This window comes from Jaculus jaculus, chromosome 2, assembly GCF_020740685.1.
Source record: "Jaculus jaculus isolate mJacJac1 chromosome 2, mJacJac1.mat.Y.cur, whole genome shotgun sequence".
NCBI classification, from domain to species: domain Eukaryota; kingdom Metazoa; phylum Chordata; class Mammalia; order Rodentia; family Dipodidae; genus Jaculus; species Jaculus jaculus.
The window spans coordinates 32,770,582-32,791,871 of NC_059103.1; the positions used below are offsets into that span (position 1 = coordinate 32,770,582).

Here is a 21,290-nt window from a genome sequence, read left to right on the forward strand (position 1 = left end):
CTGCGGCTTGCTCTCTGCAGCCTCACTTTTCCTCTTCCGTCACAAGGCAGAGATAAAAATCATCCTTGCCCGCCAGGGTTGCCGTGGAGACCGCTGATAGGGCATGCAGTAGGCGCTCAATAAACACCAGGTCCTTCCCACTTCCTGTGTCAACTGAAGCCGTGGTGACGCCTTGGGGGACGTGAGGCCAGCCCAATCCAAGGTGACCTGGGACTTGTACTCAGTTCTTTCTCTTGTTTTGAGACAGTGTCTCCTATAGCCCAGGAAGACTTGGAACTTGCTACTTGCTGTGTAGCTGAGGATGACCTTACGCTTCTGATTCTCGTGTTGCGCTTGCTGGGATTACACTTGTGAACCCCACGCCCGTTTGTTTGAGATTGGGAATCAAACCTTGGGCTAAACTGTTGCAAGGCCAGGACTCTCCAAGTGAGCCACATCCTCAGCTTCCTGTTCTTGGCCTCAAACTCACTGTGTAGCCAAGTTTATCCTTGAACTTCTGTTCTTTGTGCCTCACTTCCCAAATGCTGGGATTATAGGCAGGAACCACCAACGTGGCCTTTTATTTTATTTTATTTTAATTAATTAAAAAACTTTTAATTATTTATTTTATTTGCACAAGACAGAAAGAATAGATGTGCATCCGGCTTTAAATGGGTATTGGGGAATCGAACCTGGGTCCGTTGGCTTTGCCCTGGCAAGCACCTTAACTGATGAGCCATCTTTCCAGCCCTTAAAACAACAACAACAAAAACTTTAAGTCAGGTGGTGGCACACATCTTTAATCCCAGCACTTGAGCACTTGGCGACTGAGGACAAGGCGTTTCTACTGGAGCCCGCTGCCCCGCACCCAGAGGTAGGAGGATCACTCTGAGGCCAGTTTGGGACTACAGAGTGAGTGACTGCCAGGTCAATCTGGTCTAGAGACCCTACCTCAAAAAAACAAAACAAAACAAAACAAAACAACTAGGTTTGGAAAGATTGCTTAGTGGTTAAGGCACTTGCTTACAAAGCCAAAGGACCCAGGCTTGATTCCCCAGGACCCACATAAGCCAGATGCACAAGGTGGCACATGCCTCTGGAGTTAATTTGCAGTGACTAGAGGCCCTGGTGCACTGCCCCCCTTCTCTGTATCTGCCTGTCTTCTCCCCTCTCTCAAATAAATATAAATTTTAAAGTAAAAAAATCCTTTATTTACTTATGTGGTGGGGGCACACATGTGCCAGGCATATGACACCTTGCACCCAGCTTTACACAGGTGTCTGGGATTTGAACCTGGGGTGACAGGCTTTAACCACTCAGTCGTCTCTCCCCACTATTTAATTCTTACTCTGTAGCCCAGGCTCACTTTGAACCTGTGGTGATTCTCTTGCCTCCTCGGTTGTAGGAGTTAGCCCCAGAATCCAGCTATCTGAATCAGTTTTATTTGCCTCCATGGAATGCCCTGTAGAATGAGGCTTGTGGACCTGTAGGGGTGACCTGGCTGTGAGGGCTTGATGACACCACTGAGAGCTCCTGGGACCCAAGGCAAGTTGAAGTTCCTTGCTTGGCCAGACAAGGGGTGGGTTGTGGGGACAGGAAGCCTGAGAGTGACAGACTTGGAGGCCACATCCGGTCTGGCTTCCCAGTGTCTATTTCTCTTAGAGAAGGAGTTTGTGGCAGTCTGGAGGTGGGCACGGGCTGTTGCTGGGTTTCCCCTGCCTATCACTCTGTCTCTCGCCCCACTCAAGCACTTGTTTAGTTCACAAATTGTTGAAAGTCACAGAATTGTGTGTGTGTGTGTGTGTGTGTGTGTGTGTGTGTGTGTGCGCGCGCGCGCGCGCGCGCGTTGGAGCAGGTCGCTGGCTCAGTGTCTGGCTCTGAACAAGATGTGGGCGGGCTGAAGAGGAGAGGTGGGGACTTTGGGAGCCCTGTCTGGGGTCGGTACTGGGTGAGGGGGAAATAGCAGTGTCCCTTGCGTTTCATTCTGTTCCTGTTCTGATTTTTGTCCCTCCAGCCTCTGACTCTGTCCCTTCCTCCCATTGCCCAGCTCCGCCTCCTGGCATCTGTCGCGTGTCCCGCGGGTTTTGATCACCCAGCCGCACACTCCGCCTTCTGAGAGAGTCTGGGTCCCCGGGGCGGGGGAGCGCACGGCATCTGAGACCTCGAGGTGGCACCTGGCGACGTCAGGGCTTGGAGAGAGGGGAAGGCGGGGCCCGGGCAGAGGGGAGGGACGCGGGCCAGGAGCTGGAGAAACCGGAGCCCTGGGTGTCCCCAAGTCCCCCGGGCGGGACGGGACAGGAGGAAAGTGGGTACTTAGCTCCTCAGTGGAGAGGCCGGCGCTGCGGACGCGCGCTCACGAGGCCACCAAGCGCCCCGGGTTGTGTCCCTTGGGGGGTCACGGGGTGGGGGGACGACGAATGTGGAGGCGGCGCTGGCAGCTGACGCCTAAGGCCTGGCGATCCGCGCGCACGCCACTTCACGGTGCAGCGGTCCTCAATGCGCGCCCCGACGGCGTTTTGCCCCCATGCGCTCCAGTGGTGCGCCCCAGGCGCGGTCCCGGCCCCCGGCTCTGGCACTGCCACTGGGGTCTGAGTCCCTGACCCACTTCTCCTTCAGCGATGAGGACACATGTCGGCATCCGCCAGGGAGATCTGTCAGGTGGGTGGCCTGAGGCCAGTTGCCTCCTTTGTGACCGAAGGGGTACAGTCTGTAATGGGAGGGAGGGGGAATCTCTCCCGCTGGTCTGCCTAGGGGAGTCCCCTAAGTGGCCCCGCCCCCTTCCCTAGCCTTAAGTGTGGATGTTTCCTGAAGGAGGGGGCGCTCCAAAAGTAGGTACCTATTCAAGATGGGATCCCTTCACTTTCTGTGTACCCCGAAACCTGGGTATCTGGCACTCACTCTGGCAGCAGACATGGGTGACCATGGGTCACCTGGGCTCCACTCCCGGGCCATTGGCCTGGAGCCAGGTCCCAAAGGCCTGGCTCAGTGTCTCCAGGCTTTCCACACTCTGTCCTCCCCATCTGCGGTTGTCACACTGAAAACCCAGCCCAGTGTGTAGGGAGGTGTCTGTCCTGGTGCCTAAGGGCATTTAGAGTTGGCTGGGGCCAGGAAGTGGCCTTTTCAGTGCTCTGATTTTCTAGCCTTGTCTGTGCTACCCTACACCAACTTGGTCGGATACTTGGACGCTCACACACATCATCCCCAGCATGGACACACACAGCTACACCCACATGCAGGGCACTTGGGGTCACTCTATGTTTACTATACTATGCGTGAATTTTCTGGTTAGTCAGGGCACCCAGAGAATTTTCAAGTGAGCTATAGCATAACACAGGTGACCCATGGACCATGACAACATGCACACATGTGCACACACACAAACTGTGTGACAGACACCTAGTACCCACAGATCCACCTCCATCTCAGACTCAGGCATACACCCGGACTTCTTGACATCCAGCCCCACAAACAGCCGTGTCACCTGGCACCATGAGCCTAGCCTGGCAGACACACACTGCGCCCGCACTCAACCTCCCTGTGACCTTCACAGAGCAAATGCCAGGCCTTTCCACAAAGGCTGCCTGGCACCTCCTACAAGGCAGTCAGGTGGAGAAAGAAGGAGCTGGGAGACACCAGCCAGCCTTCCGTGTCTGATCAGGGAGTGGGGGAAGATAGAAGACACTCGGGTCATAGTCACTGGACGGGCACAGGTTCAGTGTCCCTCTTCTACCCCAACCACGTTGTTTGTCTCTCCTGAGCTTTCAGTTTTGTTGTCCGGAAAATGGATGAATAGTACAGTTGTTAGCATGGAATCCTTAGTAGCAATTATCTCTGTTCGCTGGTTTTTGTTTTTGTTTTTGTTTTGAGGTACAGCCTCACTCCAGCCCACACTAGACTGGAATTCACTATGTTGTCTCACGCTGGCTTCAAACTCACAACGATTTTCCCCAGTGCTGGGACTAAAAGGCATGTGCCACCATGTCCAGCCCTGAGTTCATTTTGATTCTGATTTTTTGGTTGTGTGTATAGTATGTGTGATCAGTGTGTGTGTGTGTGTGTGTGTGTGTGTGTGTGTGTCCTGCATACATGTGTGCAGGGGCCAGAGGAAGACACTGGTGTTCTCCTCCATTGATCTTCTGTCTTATTTCCTTGAGACAAGGTCTCACTAAACCTGAAGCCTCCCGTTGTTGGAGTCCTCTAGCTGACCAGGGATCCTCAGTAGTCCTGTCTCCAACCACCTCAGTACTGGGGTTACAGGCATTCTTGATTCTTGTACACTAGGTTTTTTTTGTTTGTTTGTTTTTGTTCTTTGTTGTTGTTTGTTTTGTTTTTTGAGGTAGGGTCTCACTCTCACTCAGGCTGATCTGGAATCAACTATGTAGTCTCAGGGTGGCCTTGAACTCATGGCAATCCTCCTACTTCTGCCTCCCAAGTGCTGGGATTAAAGGCGTGTGCCACCAGGCTCAGCCACACTTGGCTTTTTATGTGGCTGCTGGGGATAGAACTCTGGTCCTCATGCTTGCTTAGCAAGTGTTTCTACCTGTTGAGCCATCTCCCCAACTCCTAGATTATGTTTACCAGTGGTGACATATCCCTTTTCTTTTTCTTTTTAAATATTTTATTTATTTATTTACGAGAGAGACAGAAAGAGAGAATGGGCATGCCAGGGCTTCTAGCTACTGCATACGAACTTCAGACACATGTGTCCTCTAGTGCATCTGGCTTACGTGGGTCCTGGGGAATTGAACACGGGTCCTTAGGCTTCGCAGGCAAATGCTGCAACCGTTAAGCCATTTCCCCAGTCCCTGACATATCCCTTTTCTATGCACTGGCCCCAGCTTGTTTGTTTTCCCATCATGCCTGCAGCTGAGCTCCTGCACCGGAGTGGAACTCATGGTCCTCCAAAGGCTTAATTGGGTGTCTTGGTGGGCAGGCTTAGGGGCCCACAAGGATGCAGGCAGGTGACAATATCACTGTAGAAAATGCCACCAAGACATCCATCTGTGCATGAGTCTTGGCAGGTCAGATTATCTTGGAGGGGTTACAATGTGATACGATAAAACCGGAGCCACTAGGTTTGCACCAGGGTTAGAATATGCCCTTCTACTGAAAGAGGGGTTTCTAGTGAGATTCCCTGAAATTTTCAGATTTCCAACTGGGCAGGGTGGCAGGCCTCAGGTAGGTGTTGACTGTGCAGGAATTCTTGCTTCTGTACCGGTGAGAGGCTTCAGCCAGATTCCAGATTCCACTTTATGTTCCTATCATTTCCTCTCTCTTTATTTTCTTTTCCTTAAAAACTTTTCTTTTGTTTTTTCAAAGTAGGGTTTCACTCTAGCCCAGGCTGACCTGGAATCACTATGTAGTCACTGGCAATCCATCCACCTCTGACTCCCAAGTGCTGAGATTAAAGATGTGCACCACCATGCCTGGCCATTTTCTTTGTCTTTCTATCCTGCCTCAGTTTCACCTTGGATGGAGTGTCCAGGTGGGAAACTTCCATGTCAGCTCACCTGCCACCCCAAGTGTGGTTTTGGGCTTAGGTTCCCATTGAGACCTCTCCAGCTGACTTTGGCAGCTGGGAGCAGTCATGAAAAGCACAAAGGTCTGATTCCCAAGGGATAGCTGACTGCCCCACCCACCACCCCCTCAGGCTGTATCATCATTGCCCAGTCGTGTCCCCTGTGCCTGCCCTCAGCCCAAGGGACAATCCAGTTCTGGAGCACAAACAGCTGAGCCCAGGGAGCACTGGCTTCCCATCTAGGCCTCTGAGCTCCTGCTGACGTGAGCTGTGTCCCCCAGGGCTGGTGTAGCTGAGGTTCTAAGGATGTACCTCAGTTGGTAGAGTTCTTGCCTGCCATTCCCGAAGCCTTGGGTCCCTGCCCAGCACTGCATAAACTGGACACGGTGGTGCATGCCTGTAGTCCAAGTACTTAAGATAACACACTTAAGCTAGCCTGGGTCTCAGTGTCCCTAAACTAACTACAACTTAGGTTCCAGTGTGGGTGCTGGGTGTGGGGGGTTCCCAATACAGGTAAACCCTTGCTGCTACCCAGTGACACTCAGGGGAGCCCCAGACCCAACTCTAGACCCTGGGTGACCAGACATGGTTCTTAGGCAGTAAGGCAGCCAGTTCCTTAGCCACCCCTGTGAGCCTCAGTTCCCATGTCCAATGGAATGATAACAGGATTCATTCTAAGAAGTATTAGCAAAAAGACATGAGTTATTGTGTACAAAGCATCTCATAGGCATACAACAAGAATTCGAAAAGTAACTGGGCATAGTATTACACCTGTAATCCCAGCCCTTAGGGTGGTGGAGACAGAAGGATCAAGGATTTGAGGCCAGCCTGAGCCACAGAGGGAGACCTCATCCAAGGAGTACTAGAAAACCTCTGGGATGGAGCGATGGCTCAGCAGTTAACCTGCTGGCCTGGGTTTAAAGCCCTAGTAAAGCCAGGTACACAAAGTGTTACATGCGTCTGGAGTTCTGCAGTTTGCAGTGGCAAGAAATCCTGGTGTGCTCATACATTATCTCCCTGTCTCAAAAAAAAAAAAAAAAATAGGCAGAGTGTGGAGGATCATTGTGAGTTCAAGGTCAGCCTATGGCTGGCTACAGAGTGATTTCCAGGTCAGCTAGAGTGACATCTTGCCTCAAAAACAAACAACAAAAAAGTATAAATAATGTGGGAGGAATATAGCAGTAAAGCTCCTGCCTAGAATCCACAGTGAGGGCTGGGGGCGTGGCTCAGAGGTAGAGCTCCTGTCTAGAATCCACAGTGAGGGCTGGGGGCGTGGCTCAGGGGTAGAGCTCCTGTCTAGAATCCACAGTGAGGGCTGGGGGTGTGGCTCAGGGGTAGAGCTCCTGTCTAGAATCCACAGTGAGGGCTGGGGGCGTGGCTCAGGGGTAGATCTCCTGTCTAGAATCCACAGTGAGGGCTGGGGGCGTGGCTCAGGGGTAGAGCTCCTGTCTAGAATCCACAGTGAGGGCTGGAGGTGGCTCAGGGGTAGAGCTCCTGTCTAGAACCCACAGTGAGGGCTGGGGGCGTGGCTCAGGGGTAGAGCTCCTGTCTAGAATCCACAGTGAGGGCTGGAGGCGTGGCTCAGGGGTAGAGCTCCTGTCTAGAATCCACAGTGAGGGCTGGGGGCGTGGCTCAGGGGTAGAGCTCCTGTCTAGAACCCACAGTGAGGGCTGGGGGCATGGCTCAGGGGTAGAGCTCCTGTCTAGAATCCACAGTGAGGGCTGGGGGCGTGGCTCAAGGGTAGAGCTCCTGTCTAGAATCCACAGTGAGGGCTGGGGCGTGGCTCAGGCGTTGAGCATTGTTTAGAGTCTGTGTTGAGTGCTTGTGTGGCAGCATTAGGTCCTGCCTTCAACATATCAAAAAGTAGAACTGCCACAGGTAGTCATACACCTTGAACCCCAGCAGGTTGGACTTTGAGGTAGGAGGATTGCTTTGAGTTCAAGGCCAGCCTGGGACTACATAGCGAATTCCTGGTTGGCTGGAACTAGAGAGAGACTCTGCCTCAAAAAAACAAAAAAGAGGCTGGGGAGATAGCTTAGCCCCATTAAGACATTTGCCTGCAAAGCCAAAGGACCCAGGTTCTATCCCCTAGGGCCCACGTTAGCCAGATGCACAAGGAGGTTCATGCATCAGGAGTTCCTTTGCAGTGGCTGGAGGCCCCTGTGTGCCAATTTATATTCTCTCTCTCTCTCCATCTTTCTCTGTCAAATAAATAAAATATTTTAAAAAAACGAGTCAAGCATGGTGGGGCACACCTTTAATGCCCTCACTCGGAAGGCCGAGGTAGGATTGAGTTCGAAACCACCCTGAGACTACATAGTGAATTCCAGGTCAGCCTGGCCTAGAGCGAGACCCTACCTAGAAAAGCAAAAACAATAAAAAAGAGTGGCTGGACAAGAGTAAAACCCTACCTCTAAAAAAAAAAAAAAAAAAGTAAAAGAGACAATTTTATGGGGTGGCCCTCTCCTTTACACTTTATTTGAGGGCAGGGCTCTAGTCCTGGGATTCTTCTGTCTCAGCATCCCATCTCATCAGCTCCAGAAACTGTCACATCTAGCTTTGGCATAGAGTCTGTAGGTCCAAGCTCAGCAAGTTCAGGTGGCTAGAGAGATGGCTCAGCATTTAAGGTGGTTCCCTACAAAGCCCAACTACCTGGGTTAGATTCCCCAGTACCCATATAAAGCCAGGTACACAAAGCAGCACGTGCATTTGTGGTAACTGGAGGCTCTGGGTCACCCATGCACCCATATTACCTCTCTCTCTCTCTTTTAGTTGTTTTTGAGGTGGGGTCTCACTGTAGCTCAGGCTGACCTGGAATTTACTATGTAGTCTCAGGTCAGGGTGGCTTTTAACTCACAGTGATCCTACCTCTACCTCTAGTACTGGGATTAAAGGCGTGTGCCACCACACCTGGCTTACCTTTCCCTCTCTCTCTCTCTCTCTCCCTCTCTCTCTCTCTCTCTCTCTCTCTCTCTCTCAATCTCTGCTTGCAAATAAATAATTTTTTTTTTGTTTTTTGGGTTTTTTTTGTTTGTTTGTTTTTTCAAGGTAGGGTTTCACTCTAGTCCAGGCTGACCTGGAAGTCACTATGTAGTCTCAGGGTGGCTTCGAAGTCATGGTGATCCTACCTCTGCCTCCCAAGTGCCACCACGCCTGGCTATAAAATATTTATTTTTATTTATTTTATTTTTTTGTTTATTTATATTTGAGAGCAACAGATATAGAGAGAAAGAGGCAGATAGAGAGAGAGGGAATGGGCACGCCAAGGCCTCCAGCCACTGCAAACCAACTCCAGACATGTGCGCCCCCTTGTGCATCTGGCCAACGTGGGTCCTGGGGAACCGAGCCTTGAACCAGGGTCCTTAGGCTTTACAGGTAAGCGCTTAACCGCTAAGCCATCCCTCCAGCCCTAAAATATTTTTTAAAAAAGAATCAGGGCCTGGAGGGATGGCTTAGCAGTTAGGGCACTCGCCTGTGAAGCCTAAGGCTGTGAGGTAGGGATGTATTGGGCACACTTAAAAAGCATTGAGGAGTCTGGTGTTTGGAGTACCTTGGGGTTAGGGCATATGTGAAGTCACAGGACCACTGATGAGCCTGGTTTTTGTTAAGGGTGGGGAGCCCAAGAAAGTTCTGAGCCAGAAAATAGACCTGACTCAGGAGCTCACTGCCTCCCTCTGGTGGCTTGAGAGGAATAGATGGGGCCTAAAATAGCTGGTTAAACTAGGGGCTGGCTGATTACCACAGTGTCAAGTGGATGGGTTTGAATAGATTCCCGGAGCCATGCTTACTAAAGATAAATAGAACATGGAACCAAAGATGACCTTCAACTTTTGTCCTTGGAGTATTCCCAGCGCCTGAATTGGGCCTGGCACACGTAGCACATTTGTGCATCTCTTTCATGGTGCCCATTTCCCGTTACCATTCTGTCTGCCCCAAGTGTCTGCCACATATTTCCTCTGTCTCTTCTCTCCACTTGACTCCCTTCAGCACTGGTAGCCATTCTGACTCCACTTCTCACTGTCCCTTGCAGCTTGGAGGCAGAAAATGGACCGACACCATCTCCTGGGCGCAGCCCCCTGGACTCGCAGGCGAGCCCAGGGCTGGTGCTGCATGCCGGCACAGCCACCAGCCAGCGTCGAGAGTCCTTCCTCTATCGCTCAGACAGTGACTATGACATGTCACCCAAGACCATGTCCAGGAACTCATCAGTTACCAGCGAGGCGTGAGCATCCTTTTCCCTACTCACCAACTCCCCCAGGCCTGACCCTGACATAAGCTGCCCTTCCCCGGCAAAGAATGGAGGTGCTCTCTTCCCAACTTGGTTCAACCCCCAAATACCTGCCCTCCCCACTTAGGGTAAGTGCTTTTAAGACTAAGCCCCACCTGCCAGCCTGTCCTGATCCTCTGGCTTCTACCTCTTGAGTGTAGGGCTATCAGGTGTGTACCACCACGACTTCATGTGGTGGTTGGGATGGAACCTAGGGCTTCATGCATGCTAGGCAAGCACATCACCAGACCCCAACTTTTTTATTTATTAATTTTTGTGAGAAACAGAGGAGAGAGAGAATGAGCGTGCCAGAGCATCTAGCTACTGCAAACAAACCCTAGACACATGTGCCACCTTGTGCATCTGGCTTACGTGGGTTCTGGGGAGTTGAACCAGGGTTGTTAGGTTTTGTAGTCAAGTACCTTAACCGCTTAGCCATCTCTCCAGCCACATAATTTATTTTAATTTTTAATTTTTATTTTTTTGTTTTTTGGAGGTAGGGTTTCACTATAGTCCAGGCTGACCTGGAATTCACTCTGTAGTCTCAAGGTGACCTGAAACTCATGGTGATCCTCCTACCTCTGCCTCCCAAGTGCTGGGATAAAAGGCTTGCGTCACCATGCTCAGCTATACATATTTTTTTATTCACTTTTTATGGTACTGGAGATTGAACTCAAAGACTCATGCACAGCAGGCATGACCTCTAACATTTTATACCCCTAGTCCAATTAGATGCTACCTCAACTATCCCTCTAGGAAGGAGGAAGTTCCCTATTTTGATTCCCTCTTGCCCTTTCCAAGCTTTCACTGAGTCCACCCAGCCCTGGCTCTTTCCATCAAATTGCCCACCCTAGGCCCCGAAGCCCCTTCCTGTGCTCCCTCAATAAAAGTAGCCTCCCTTAGCATCCCTTGTTCCCACTCCAGTCTGAGCCCCGGACTATGTCCACTGCTTCTCTGGGGAATCCCTAATCTGGTACTGTTTTTGATTGTAGGCACGCTGAAGACCTCATTGTCACACCGTTTGCCCAGGTGAGACCTCTTCCCCACATGGCAACATGATTCAACCCGGATCCTCTCTCCATGTACACACTTCACCAATGGCTGTTCCCTACACCAGGTGCTGGCCAGCCTCCGCAGTGTTCGAAGCAACTTCTCACTCCTAACCAATGTGCCCATTCCAAGCAACAAGTAAGTTGTGACTGGGCCCTGAAAGCCACACTCATGAGACAAGAATAGCTGGATCGGGGCTGGGGAGATAGTTCAGTGGGTAAAGTGCTTGCCACATCAGTGTAAAGACCTGAGTTCAATTCCCAGAACCTATTTCATTTTTTTTTCTTGTTTTTTTGAGGTAGGGTCTCACTCTAGCCCAGGCTGACCTGGAATTCACTCTGTATTCTCAGGGTGGTCTCAAACTCACAGTGATCCTCCTACCTCTGCCTCCCGAGTGCTGGGATTAAAGACATGCGCCACCACGCCCAACTATTTAATTTTTTAATTAAATTAAATTTATTTATTTATTTGAGAGACAGAGTGAGAAAGAAGCAGAGAGAGAGAGAAAATGGACACACCAGGGCCTTCAGCCACTGCAAATGAACTCCAGACACGTGTGTCACCTTGTGCATCTGACTTAACATGGGAACTGGGGAGTTGAACCTGGGTCCTTAGGCTTTGTAGGCAAATGCCTCAACCACTAATCTGACTCTTCAGCCCCATATTTTTATATTATATTTTATTTATTATTTTTTTCATTTATTTATTTTTTTGGTTTTTCAAGGTAGGGTTTCATTCTAGTCCAGGCTGACCTGGAATTCGCTATGTAGTCTCAGGTGGCCTTGAACTCACAGTGGTTCTCCTACCTCTGCTTCCCAAGTGCTGGGATTAAAGGCATGTGCCACTATGCCTGGCACTTTATTTTTATTTATTTGAGAGAGCGAGTGAGAGAGAATGAGTATGCCAGGGTCTCCAGCTGCTGAAAACAAACTCCAGAGGCATGCACCACCTTGTGAATCTGGCTAGGGAATTGAACTTGAGTCCTTTGGCTTTATAGGCAAGCACCATAACTGCTAAGCCATCTCTCTAGCTCCCCCCAAACCTATATAAAAATGCATGGTAAGGCTGGGCGTAGTGGTGCACACCTTTAGTCCCAGCACTCGGGAGGCAGAGGTAGGAGGATTGCTGAGTTCGAGGCCACCCTGAGACTACATAGTAAATTCCAGGTCAGCTTGGACTAGAGTGAAACCCTACCTTGAAAAACCAAAAACCAAAAATAAAAATAAAAATCCTGGGTATGGTGGCATGCACCTGTAATCCCAGTGCTGGGGTTGGGGGGGGGAGAAGACAGGAGGATCCCTGGCCACCGATCTACTCTAATTGGGGGGGGCTCCAGGCAGTGAGAGACCCTGTCTCCAAGAAGGGTGGTGTTCCTGAGCATCCCACCTGGCATTGTTTTCTGGCCTCAAAAAGAATAGCTGTAGCTAGGAATGGTGGTACACCAGGCAGGAGGATCAGTGTGAGTTTGAGGCCACCCTGAGACTACATAGTGAATTCCAGGCTAACCTGGGCTGGAACAAGACCCTATCTTGAAAAATTGGGAAAAATAAATAAATAAAGAGTAGCTGTAGTCATTACAGAGCATAATGGCTCACTGCTATAACATCAGCATCTGGAGACTGAGTCAGGAAGATTGCCATGAGTTTGAGGTCAGCCTGGGCTACGGTGAAACCCTGCCTGGGGAAACAAACAAACAAAATACAAAGAAACTGGGTTGGGGGTAATTGTCTGGTTGTTAAAGGTATTGCTTGCAAAGCCTACTGGCCCAGGTTCAATTCCCCAGTACCCATGTAAAGCCAGAAACAAACAGTGGCGCAAGTATCTGGCATTCCTTTGAAGTGGCAAGAAAGTGCCTTAATAGCTGTTGTGAGGAATTGAAGTAGCATGTAGAAAGCACTAGAAGCTGGATGTGGGGGCACACTCCTTCAGTTCTAACACACAGAAGGCAGAGGTAGGAAGATCACTGTCAGTTCAAAGCCAGGATGGGACTACAGAGTGAGTTCTGGGTCAGCCTGGTCTATAATGAGACCCTACCTCAGAAAAGAAAGGAAGAAAGGGAGGAAGCACTAGAACGTCACCCAGAGCCTAGCAAATGCTCAGTGAGTAGGAATGAGTCGTTTTAGAGCAGGTGGCATGGCTGAGAGTAATGGGACAGAGCCCTTGCTGGAAGGGCTGGGGACGCTGAGCAGGAGCACTGATGTTGGAAATCCAGCACGGGCTCTTCCGCCAAGTAGCTGGTCTAGCCTGATGCGGTGGCACATGCCTGCCATCCCAGGACTCAGGTAGCTGAGGCAGAAGGATTGCAAGTTCTAGGACAGCCTGAGGCACATAGTGAGACCTGTCTCAGACATTTCCCCGCCCAAAAAAGAATATAGTTTTCTTACAGAGCCTCTATTCCTAATCTGTAACATGGGTTCTTGGAATGTATAGCTCAGTGCTAGGTTGCTTGTTTAGCATGTTTGAAGCCCTGGGTTAAATCCCCAACACCAAAAAAATAAATAATTAAATCGGTTCTGGGCCTGGGGATGTAGCTCAGTGGGCATAGCTCTTGCCTTGCATGCATAATGCCCTGGGTTCCATCCTCAGCAAAGCATAAGCCAGGCGTGGTGCTGCGTACCTGTGATCCCAGTCAGGGGTGAAGGCGGGAGGATCTGGAGTTGAAGGTCGTTCTTAGCTACAAAGAAAATTCAAGGCTAGCCTGAGGTACAAGAGACCGTCTCAAAAAAAAAAAAAAAGTTCTGATTCCTTCACTGAGATGTGTAGGCACAGAGTACGTGGCGGTAAGCACTCAGATTCAGGAAGACAGACGCTAGTTATTCGTGCAGAGTGGGGAGGCAGGGATTCTGGGGGAAACCTAGATTGACATTGGAGCCCCATTTCTTTACAGGCGGTCCCCGCTGGGCGGCCCAACCCCAGTCTGCAAAGCTACGCTGTCAGGTAGCTAAGGCTAGAGGGTGGGGAAGAGTCCTGTACCCTGGGTGGGCCCCCACCATGTGGGCAGGGCTTCCAGGGATGGGGACTACCTGTGGGTCCTCTGGGTCACCACCTCCTGACCCACCTGTTTATCAGAGGAGACCTGCCAGCAGTTGGCCAAGGAGACCTTGGAGGAGCTGGACTGGTGCCTGGAGCAAATAGAGACCATGCAGACCTACCGATCTGTCAGTGAAATGGCCTCGCACAAGGTGGGCGGGGCCGCTGGGCGGGGCCGGGACGACAGGTGGGCAGGTTGTGTGTGGGGAGCAGGCTGGGGGATGAGGGGAGCCCTGCTGAGGTGGGTGGTTCCTGTGGGTGAGGCCAATGGGGCTGGTGAACCATTGGGCAGGGTTGGTGGGTGAACCCCTGGGTGGAGTCCATGGGTGGGGCCAGTCAGTAAGAAGTGGGTGGGACTAAGCCCTATGGATGGGCCGATCACTAAGCAGGGCGGGGCTAAGGCAATTGCCAAATGGGAGTGGTAGGTGGAACCAAACTGGTGTGGGCGGGGCCAATCTCTGGGTAGCAGCACTGGTTTGGCCAAGCTTTGGGCTGCAATTTCAATAAGTAGTTTATTTAATGTCTTTCCTGGTGGTTTAGTGGTTAGGATTGGACGCTCTCAACAAGCAGTTTATATCATATAGATTGGGAGCTGAGGAGCCTGGCATATGCCAGGGTATGTGTGGGTCTGATTGTACATCTCTTCACTGTCTTGGGGATTGTACGCTGGTGTGGTCTGTAAGTGTGGTTTTGGTCTGCATAGTTGCTCATTTGGGGGCGTCTGTTCACAGACATGAGTGTGCTTAAAGTCAGCTCTTGGGGCTTGTGCACAGGTGTAACTTTGGAGGGTGTATGTTTGTACACAGTGATATTGCTGAGTTATAAGTGTTACGTGTAGGCTGTTTGTGTATGTCTGCTAGTGTGAACTTGGCCCACGTGCAAATCTGGGTGTCTCTTAAGTGTATGTGACTTTGTGCCTGCGCTAATGTTACAAAGGTAGTCGCAGTTTCCAGGTACAGCTGTACAGAATGCGCACTGCCCAACTCCAGGGGACACCATTCAACAAGCAGGCAGTCTGCGTGATGCTTTGGGGAGTTCTGCAGTCTGGTGACAGTCCTTGTGGGCGGTTGTCTATCAGGAAATGAGTGTGCAGGTGGGGGTGTCTTTCCTGGGAAGTGCATACATCTGTGGGTGGAGGCTTGTCTGGGAAAATGAGCTCAAGGGCAAGTGTGTCCCTGGAGGGGTTAAAGAACTGATAATGTGACTGGGAAGAGCGTGTGTATTGTGTGTATTTCTGTGGCGCATGTACATGTGTTGTGTTGGGTGTGTGTGGTCCTCTGTGAGTGAGACTGGGCATGGCCTTATGAACTGATGCTGGTGGGTCCTCTGTAGCTACCTCTTCCTGGGACCCCTTGCCCTGCATGACCCTGTGGGCAAGAGCCGCCCACTGCCCCTGCCACTGCTGTGGGGGGGGGGAGACCCATCGGCATCACAGACTGGCCGACCATGTAACCAGGGCTGTCGTTGGGAGCATGGAGGGGAAGGACACCCCCATTCCTGTTGGGCTGGCGAAGGGTCTGTGTTTGATTTCTTTCTTTCTTTTTTCTTTTCTTTTTTTTTTTGGTTTTCTGGTTTTCGAAGCTAACCTGTAATTCACTCTGAAGTCTCGGGGTGGCCTTGAATTAACAGTGATACTCCTATCTTTGTCTCCCAAGTGCTGGGATTAAAGGAGTGCACCACCATACCTGGCTCTTTTTTTTGAGGCAGTCCAGGCTGGTCTCAAACTCATGGCTATCCTCCTACTTCAGCCTCCCAATTGCTGGAACTAAAGGCATGAGTCACTACACCCAACTCTTTGTGTTTAAAATGAGCTTGTGGGTGTGTTGAGTGTGCCTCTATAAATGTCTAAATCAGGACTTTTGTTCCTTGGTATGTGTCTGGCTGTGGTTCTGTGTTCTTAAAAGGGGTGTATCTGAGGTATTTGTGTGTCTATATGCTCAAATGTCTACCTGGAACTGTGCTGTGATATGAGTTGTGACTGTTTCTTGGTGTGTGTGTGTGGGTATGACTGTGGGTGAACATATACTTGTGTTTTGTGTAAGTGTAGGACTGAAAGCATTTGGGTGTGTGTCTAAATGATTATGAGGATGGTGTGGCTCAGGGTGTCTGAGTGTGTGAGTGAATGTGCAAGTGAGTGTGTAGATGTTTGGGTTTGTACGTGTCATCAGGCATGTGCACAGAGGAGATGCGCCCTTAGGGGTGTGAAGGTCTCCCTGCCTCCTCAGAATTCTTCTCTGGGTCCTGGCTGAAGCCTTGGGTTTCCATTCCCCTTTAATGCCCCCCCCACCCCAACACCACCTGACTTCGCATGCAGTCTCTGGAGCTGCAGTGAGGGAAGAGCGACACACACACACACACACACACACACACACACACACACACACGGGTGCACACGCGGAGCCCTGAGCCTCTGCATCAACCTCCTCCTGGGACCCCTTGCCCTGTGGTTCCCTATGGGCAGGGGCCCCCCTCTGCCTCCCGCCACCTCTGCGGGGGGACTCATCAGCATCAGAGACTGGCAGACCATGTAACCAGGGCTGTCGCTGGGAGCGCGGAGGGGAAGGGCGCCCCCAGTTCTGCTGGGTTAGCCCAGGCCCCTCCGCGGCTCCCTCATCTACCATCCCCACTTGCCCAGTCCCTTCCCTCATCCCCAGTCCCCAGGGTCTTTGATCCTGGGACCAGCTACCACCTAGCCTGAGCATTCAGCAGCCCTGAGCAGGGCTAAATCTCCACGATGCCTCTGGTTGATTTCTTCTGCGAGACCTGTTCCAAGCCCTGGCTGGTGGGCTGGTGGGACCAGGTAGGGGAGCACTGGGCAGGGAGGGAGGAGAGACACTCTCCATCTGGGCCCTCTAGCCCTCCTGGGTGGGCTGGAGGCTGCAGCTGGATAGATGTGTAACCTAATTATGGATACAAGCCTTGTGGCTTTTCTCTGTGTGGTCCAGGGCTGGGCGTGGATGGAGGTGGCAACAGGGTGTGTGTGGCCTTCCCTGGGGGAAGGTGTCTTTCTGGCTGGATGTGACCTATACCTGAATATGACTGTATCTTTGGAAAAAGTCCCGGCTAGGCCTTGGTATGACCCTGTGTGGGATCAGATGTGTGCTGGGCCATGTTTATAAGCGCAGAGGTTTCTGATGTGTTCTGGGGGGCATGTGACCCCCAAGTGTCAGGGACTACCTTGCTGTGCATGGCCTTTTTTGGTTTGCCTGGGCTATGTGATGCTTGTTGGGGACCACCTGGGACACTGTGCAGTTGTGTGGAACTGTGTGTTTTCACTGTTTCCAAGGTCTCCAAGTAACACTGGACAAACTGGCCACCCTGTCCCCCAATGTGAGCCACCCCTCTTTATCTACTGTCCCTCCTACCTCCACTGGACAAGAGTCTGTCCCTGCTTTGGGGAACTATGACAGAGCTGGAGGGGGTTGGGGAGCCAATGCCCTTTCTCTTCCCTGCACAATGTCACAGCAGTGGCCTGTGTGAAGTGACATGGGGAGACCAGGAAGGACCCTCCAAGCCCACTTTTGGGTATATTCCACCCATCTGTGCATCTATCCACCACTATGGGGTTGAGGGAGAGGGGGCTGTGATGAGAGCCCCTTCCTCCCGGCGACAGACTGGGGTTTCCTCTGCTCTCTCTTACCCCATGCCTGGCTAGGCATTCTCATCACCTGGAACTTGAGTGCCATGAGGCCACGTTACCTTCTTTCTATTAGGTTAATGCTGCAGGGCAGCCCTGCTTCCGTCACCCCCTATGATTGGGGTCCATGTCTGGCAAGTCTTAGGCCCCTCCAAGGTTGCTTTGGGAAAGCAAGGGTTAAGGGGCCAAGGCTTGCCCCCCTTTCCCAGACTCAGTAGCTGGTTGGAAGGGGAGTTGCTAAGGAGACTCCTATCACCATGGCGACAGGAGTCTTGTTTTACCTCATTGGTTCCCTGTAAGCAAAAGCCCCTCCTTTTCACAGGTGCTCCAATGGCTCCTCCTTGAGGGGGTGTCAGCCAGGGCAGTCTCTCTTCAAACAGGGAAGGGTGTGCTGACCATAACCCTTCCCAAATTTGGAGACTCCCCCCAAATCCAGAGCTAGGAAGGAAAAGATTAATTTCCCCCCTTCTATCAGTTTGGTTGAGTCTCTCAGTGGAAATTGGAGGGACTCCAGGGGTCTTCAGGAGTTTGCTGGCATGCACAGGTGCACACCTACCCAGTGACACTCCCACCATCCCTTCCTTCTTGGCTCCTTCTCCTTAGTTCAAAAGAATGCTGAACCGTGAACTCACACACCTGTCCGAAATGAGCAGATCTGGAAACCAGGTCTCAGAGTACATTTCCACAACGTTCCTGGGTGAGTGAAGGGGCACGTGGAGTGGGGGGACATTGGGGTTGACCCTGAGTCTCATTGACCCTGATTTTTAACCCTTCAAAGGCCAAAAATACAGTGTTCAAGTGCTTCCCTACCCACAAAACCCCTAAACATAATGGGACCCTTACTTATACGGAGCCCACATTTTAGAATATCTCCATGAAAATTGAGAGTGTGGCTCAGGCGGTGGCATGCTTGCCTAGCATGTGTGAGGCCCTAGGTTCCATCCCCAACACAAAAAAAATAAATAAAAATTGCCAGGTGTGGTGGCACATGCATTTAATCCCAGCACTCATGAGGCAGAGGTAGGAGGACCAGAGGATTTCCATGACTTTGAGGCCAGCTTGGGGCTACAGAGTGAGTTCTAAGTCAGCCTGGGCTACCCTGACACCCTGCCTCAAAAATAATAATAACAACAACTTCAGTGTGACTTCCAATAAAACTCAAATTGCCAGGTCTGATGGCACATGCTGTAATTCCAGCTCTGGGGAGGCTGAGGTAGGAGAATTAGAGGATCTCCATGAATTTGAGGCCAACTTGGGGCTACAGAGTGAATTCCAAGTCAGTCTGGGCTCAATTTGAGACTCTGCCTCAAAAAGAAAAAAAAGAAAAAAAAGCTAGGTGTCATGGCACACATCTTTAATTCCAGAACTGGGGAGGCAGAGGTAGGAGGATCATTGTTATGAGTTCAAGGCCAGCCTGAGTCTACATAGTGAATTCCAGGCCAGTTTGGGCTAGAGTGAGACCCTAAAGTGAAAAACAACAACAAAAAAGTAAAACCTGCCGGGTGTGGTGGTGCACGCCTTTAATCCCAGCACTTGGGAGGCAGAGGTAGGAGGATTTCCAAGAGTTCAAGGCCACTCTGAGATTACATAGCGAATTCCAGGTCAACCTGGGCTAAAGTGAGGCCTTACCTTGAAAAACAAAAACAAAAGTAAAAACCTCAGATTCTAGGTCCCAAGAACCACCCAAACTCATACAGAATGCCCAGACTTTTTGTTTGTTTGTCACGGTAGAGTCTCACTCGAGCCTGACTTAGAGCTCACTCTGTAGTCCCAAAATGGCTTCAAACTCACAGTGATCCTCCTACCTCAGCCTCTCGAGTGCTGGGATCAAAGGCATGCAGTACCATGCCTGGTGAGAATGCTTGGACTTTAAGAAGCCTCCACGCAGGAGATAGGGCTGTGGCTCATTTGGTAGAGGGCTTGCCTAGCATGCATAAAGCCCCGAGTTCCATCCCCATCACCATATTCGCCAGAGGTGGTGCTGCAAGCCTCTAATCTCAGTACCTGGGAGGTGGAGGTAGGAGGTTCAGTGTTGGGCTAGAGATATGTCTTGGTGATTAAGGCGCTTGCTTGCGAAGCCTAAGGACTCATGTCAACTCTCCAGATCCCACATAAGCCAGACGCACATGCTCATTAGGTGGCACAAGTGTCTGGAGTTCGATTCCTCACTCACTCACTCACTCACTCTCTCTCTCTCTCTCTCTTGGTCTCTCTAAAGTAAAAAAAAAAAAAAAAATTAAAAAAAGAGTCCAAGGTCATCCTTGGCTACATGGAAAGTTTGAGGTAAGCCTGGACTACATGAAGCCATATCTTTTTGAAAAAAGGCTTGGGGACATAGCTTATTAAATTCAGTGGGTGAAGTGCTTGCCTTGAGGACATGAAGACTTGAGTTCAATCCCCAGAACTCATGTGAAAATGCCTGTAAGCCCAGTGCTGAAGAGGCAGAGACAGGGTTCATTGGCCAGGCAGTGTAGCATAATTGGTGAGCTCCAGCCAGTAAGACCCATTCTGAAATGATGTGAACACTGCCCTTGGGCCTCCACACATATGTGCACCCATCCACATACACACACATTTTTCAAAGCTTCTTCTCTATCTCTCTGCCTCTTTCTCTATCAAATAAATTAAAGAAATCCTAAAGCTTCTAAACATGCAGGTGTGGGGGCGTGCACCTATAATCCTAGCACTCAGGAGCTCAGGTGGGAAGATCATGACTTTAAGAATAGTTTCAGAGCCGGGTGCACGTGGTGGTGCACACCTTTAATCCCAGCACTTGGGAGGCAGAAGCAGGAGGATCGACATGAGTTCAAGGCCACCCTGAGACTACATAGTGAATTCCAGGTCAGCCTGAGCAAAAGTGAGACCCAACCTTGGAAAAAAAAAAAAAAAGGAATAGTTTCAGGATTGCTGTGAGTTTGAGGCCACCTTGAGACTACAGAGTGAATTCCAGGTCAGCCTAGGCTAGACCAAGACCCTACCTCAAAAAAAAAAAAAAAAAAAAAAAAAAAACCAGCATGCGGGCGTACTCCTTTAATCCCAGCACTGGGGAGGCAGAAGTAGGAGAATCAACATGAGTTCAGGCCACCCTGAGACTACATAGTGAATTCTAGGTCAGCCTGGGCTAGAGCAAGACCCTAACTCAAAAAAACCAAACAAACAGACAAAAGAATAATAATAATTTCAGAGATGGATAGCAGTTAAGGCACTTACTACAAAACCTAAGGACCCAGGTTCGAGTCCCCTGGACCCATGTAAGCCATATGCACAGGTGGCACATGCATTGGGAGTTCATTTTCAGTGGCTGGAAGCCCTGGTGTGCCTGTTCTCTTTCTCATAAACAAAAAGTTTTAAAATTTTCCAGATACATAGTGAGACCCTGTTTCAAGAAACCATAATAAGGGTTAGAGGGATGGCTTAGCAGGTAAGGCACTTGCATGTGAAGCCTAAGGACCCAAGTTCAACTCTCTAGGTTCCACATAAGCCAGATGCACACAGGGGCACATGCATCTGGAGTTTGTTTGCAGTGGTTAGAGGCTCTGGTGTGTCCATTCTCTCTCTCTCTCTCCCTACCTCTCTGGAAAGAAAGAAAGAAAGAAAGAAAGAAAGAAAGAAAGAAAGAAAGAAAGAAAGAAAGAAAGAAAGAAAGAAAGGGGGAAGGGGAAGGCCTGCCAGCCTGGGTTCAATTCCCCAGTGCCCATGTAAAGCCAGATGCACAAAGTGGTCCATGTGTCTGGAGTTTGTAGTGTCAAGAGGCACTAGTGTGCCCTTTCTCTCTCTCTCTTCACAAATATATATATATATATATATAT

The 21,290-nt window shown here is 50.5% G+C and overlaps 1 protein-coding gene across 7 annotated transcripts in view; it reads left to right on the forward strand.

Annotated features, from left to right (window-relative positions):
• Window positions 1-21,290, forward strand: part of Pde4a (phosphodiesterase 4A) — a 76,098-nt gene that overhangs the window by 38,500 nt on the left and 16,308 nt on the right. For 5 of the 7 annotated variants that reach the window (XM_045142983.1, XM_045142986.1, XM_045142982.1 and 2 more), the window contains 6 exons: window positions 9,528-9,719; window positions 10,757-10,793; window positions 10,882-10,952; window positions 13,702-13,751; window positions 13,884-13,996; window positions 18,085-18,178. In XM_045142983.1, coding sequence (XP_044998918.1) covers window positions 9,528-9,719; window positions 10,757-10,793; window positions 10,882-10,952; window positions 13,702-13,751; window positions 13,884-13,996; window positions 18,085-18,178 — 557 coding nt within the window. Of the gene's footprint in view, window positions 1-2,464; window positions 2,638-9,527; window positions 9,720-10,756; window positions 10,794-10,881; window positions 10,953-13,701; window positions 13,752-13,883; window positions 13,997-16,203; window positions 16,645-18,084; window positions 18,179-21,290 lie in introns of those variants that run through there. The other 2 variants (XM_045142987.1, XM_045142985.1) reach the window with 2 other exon arrangements.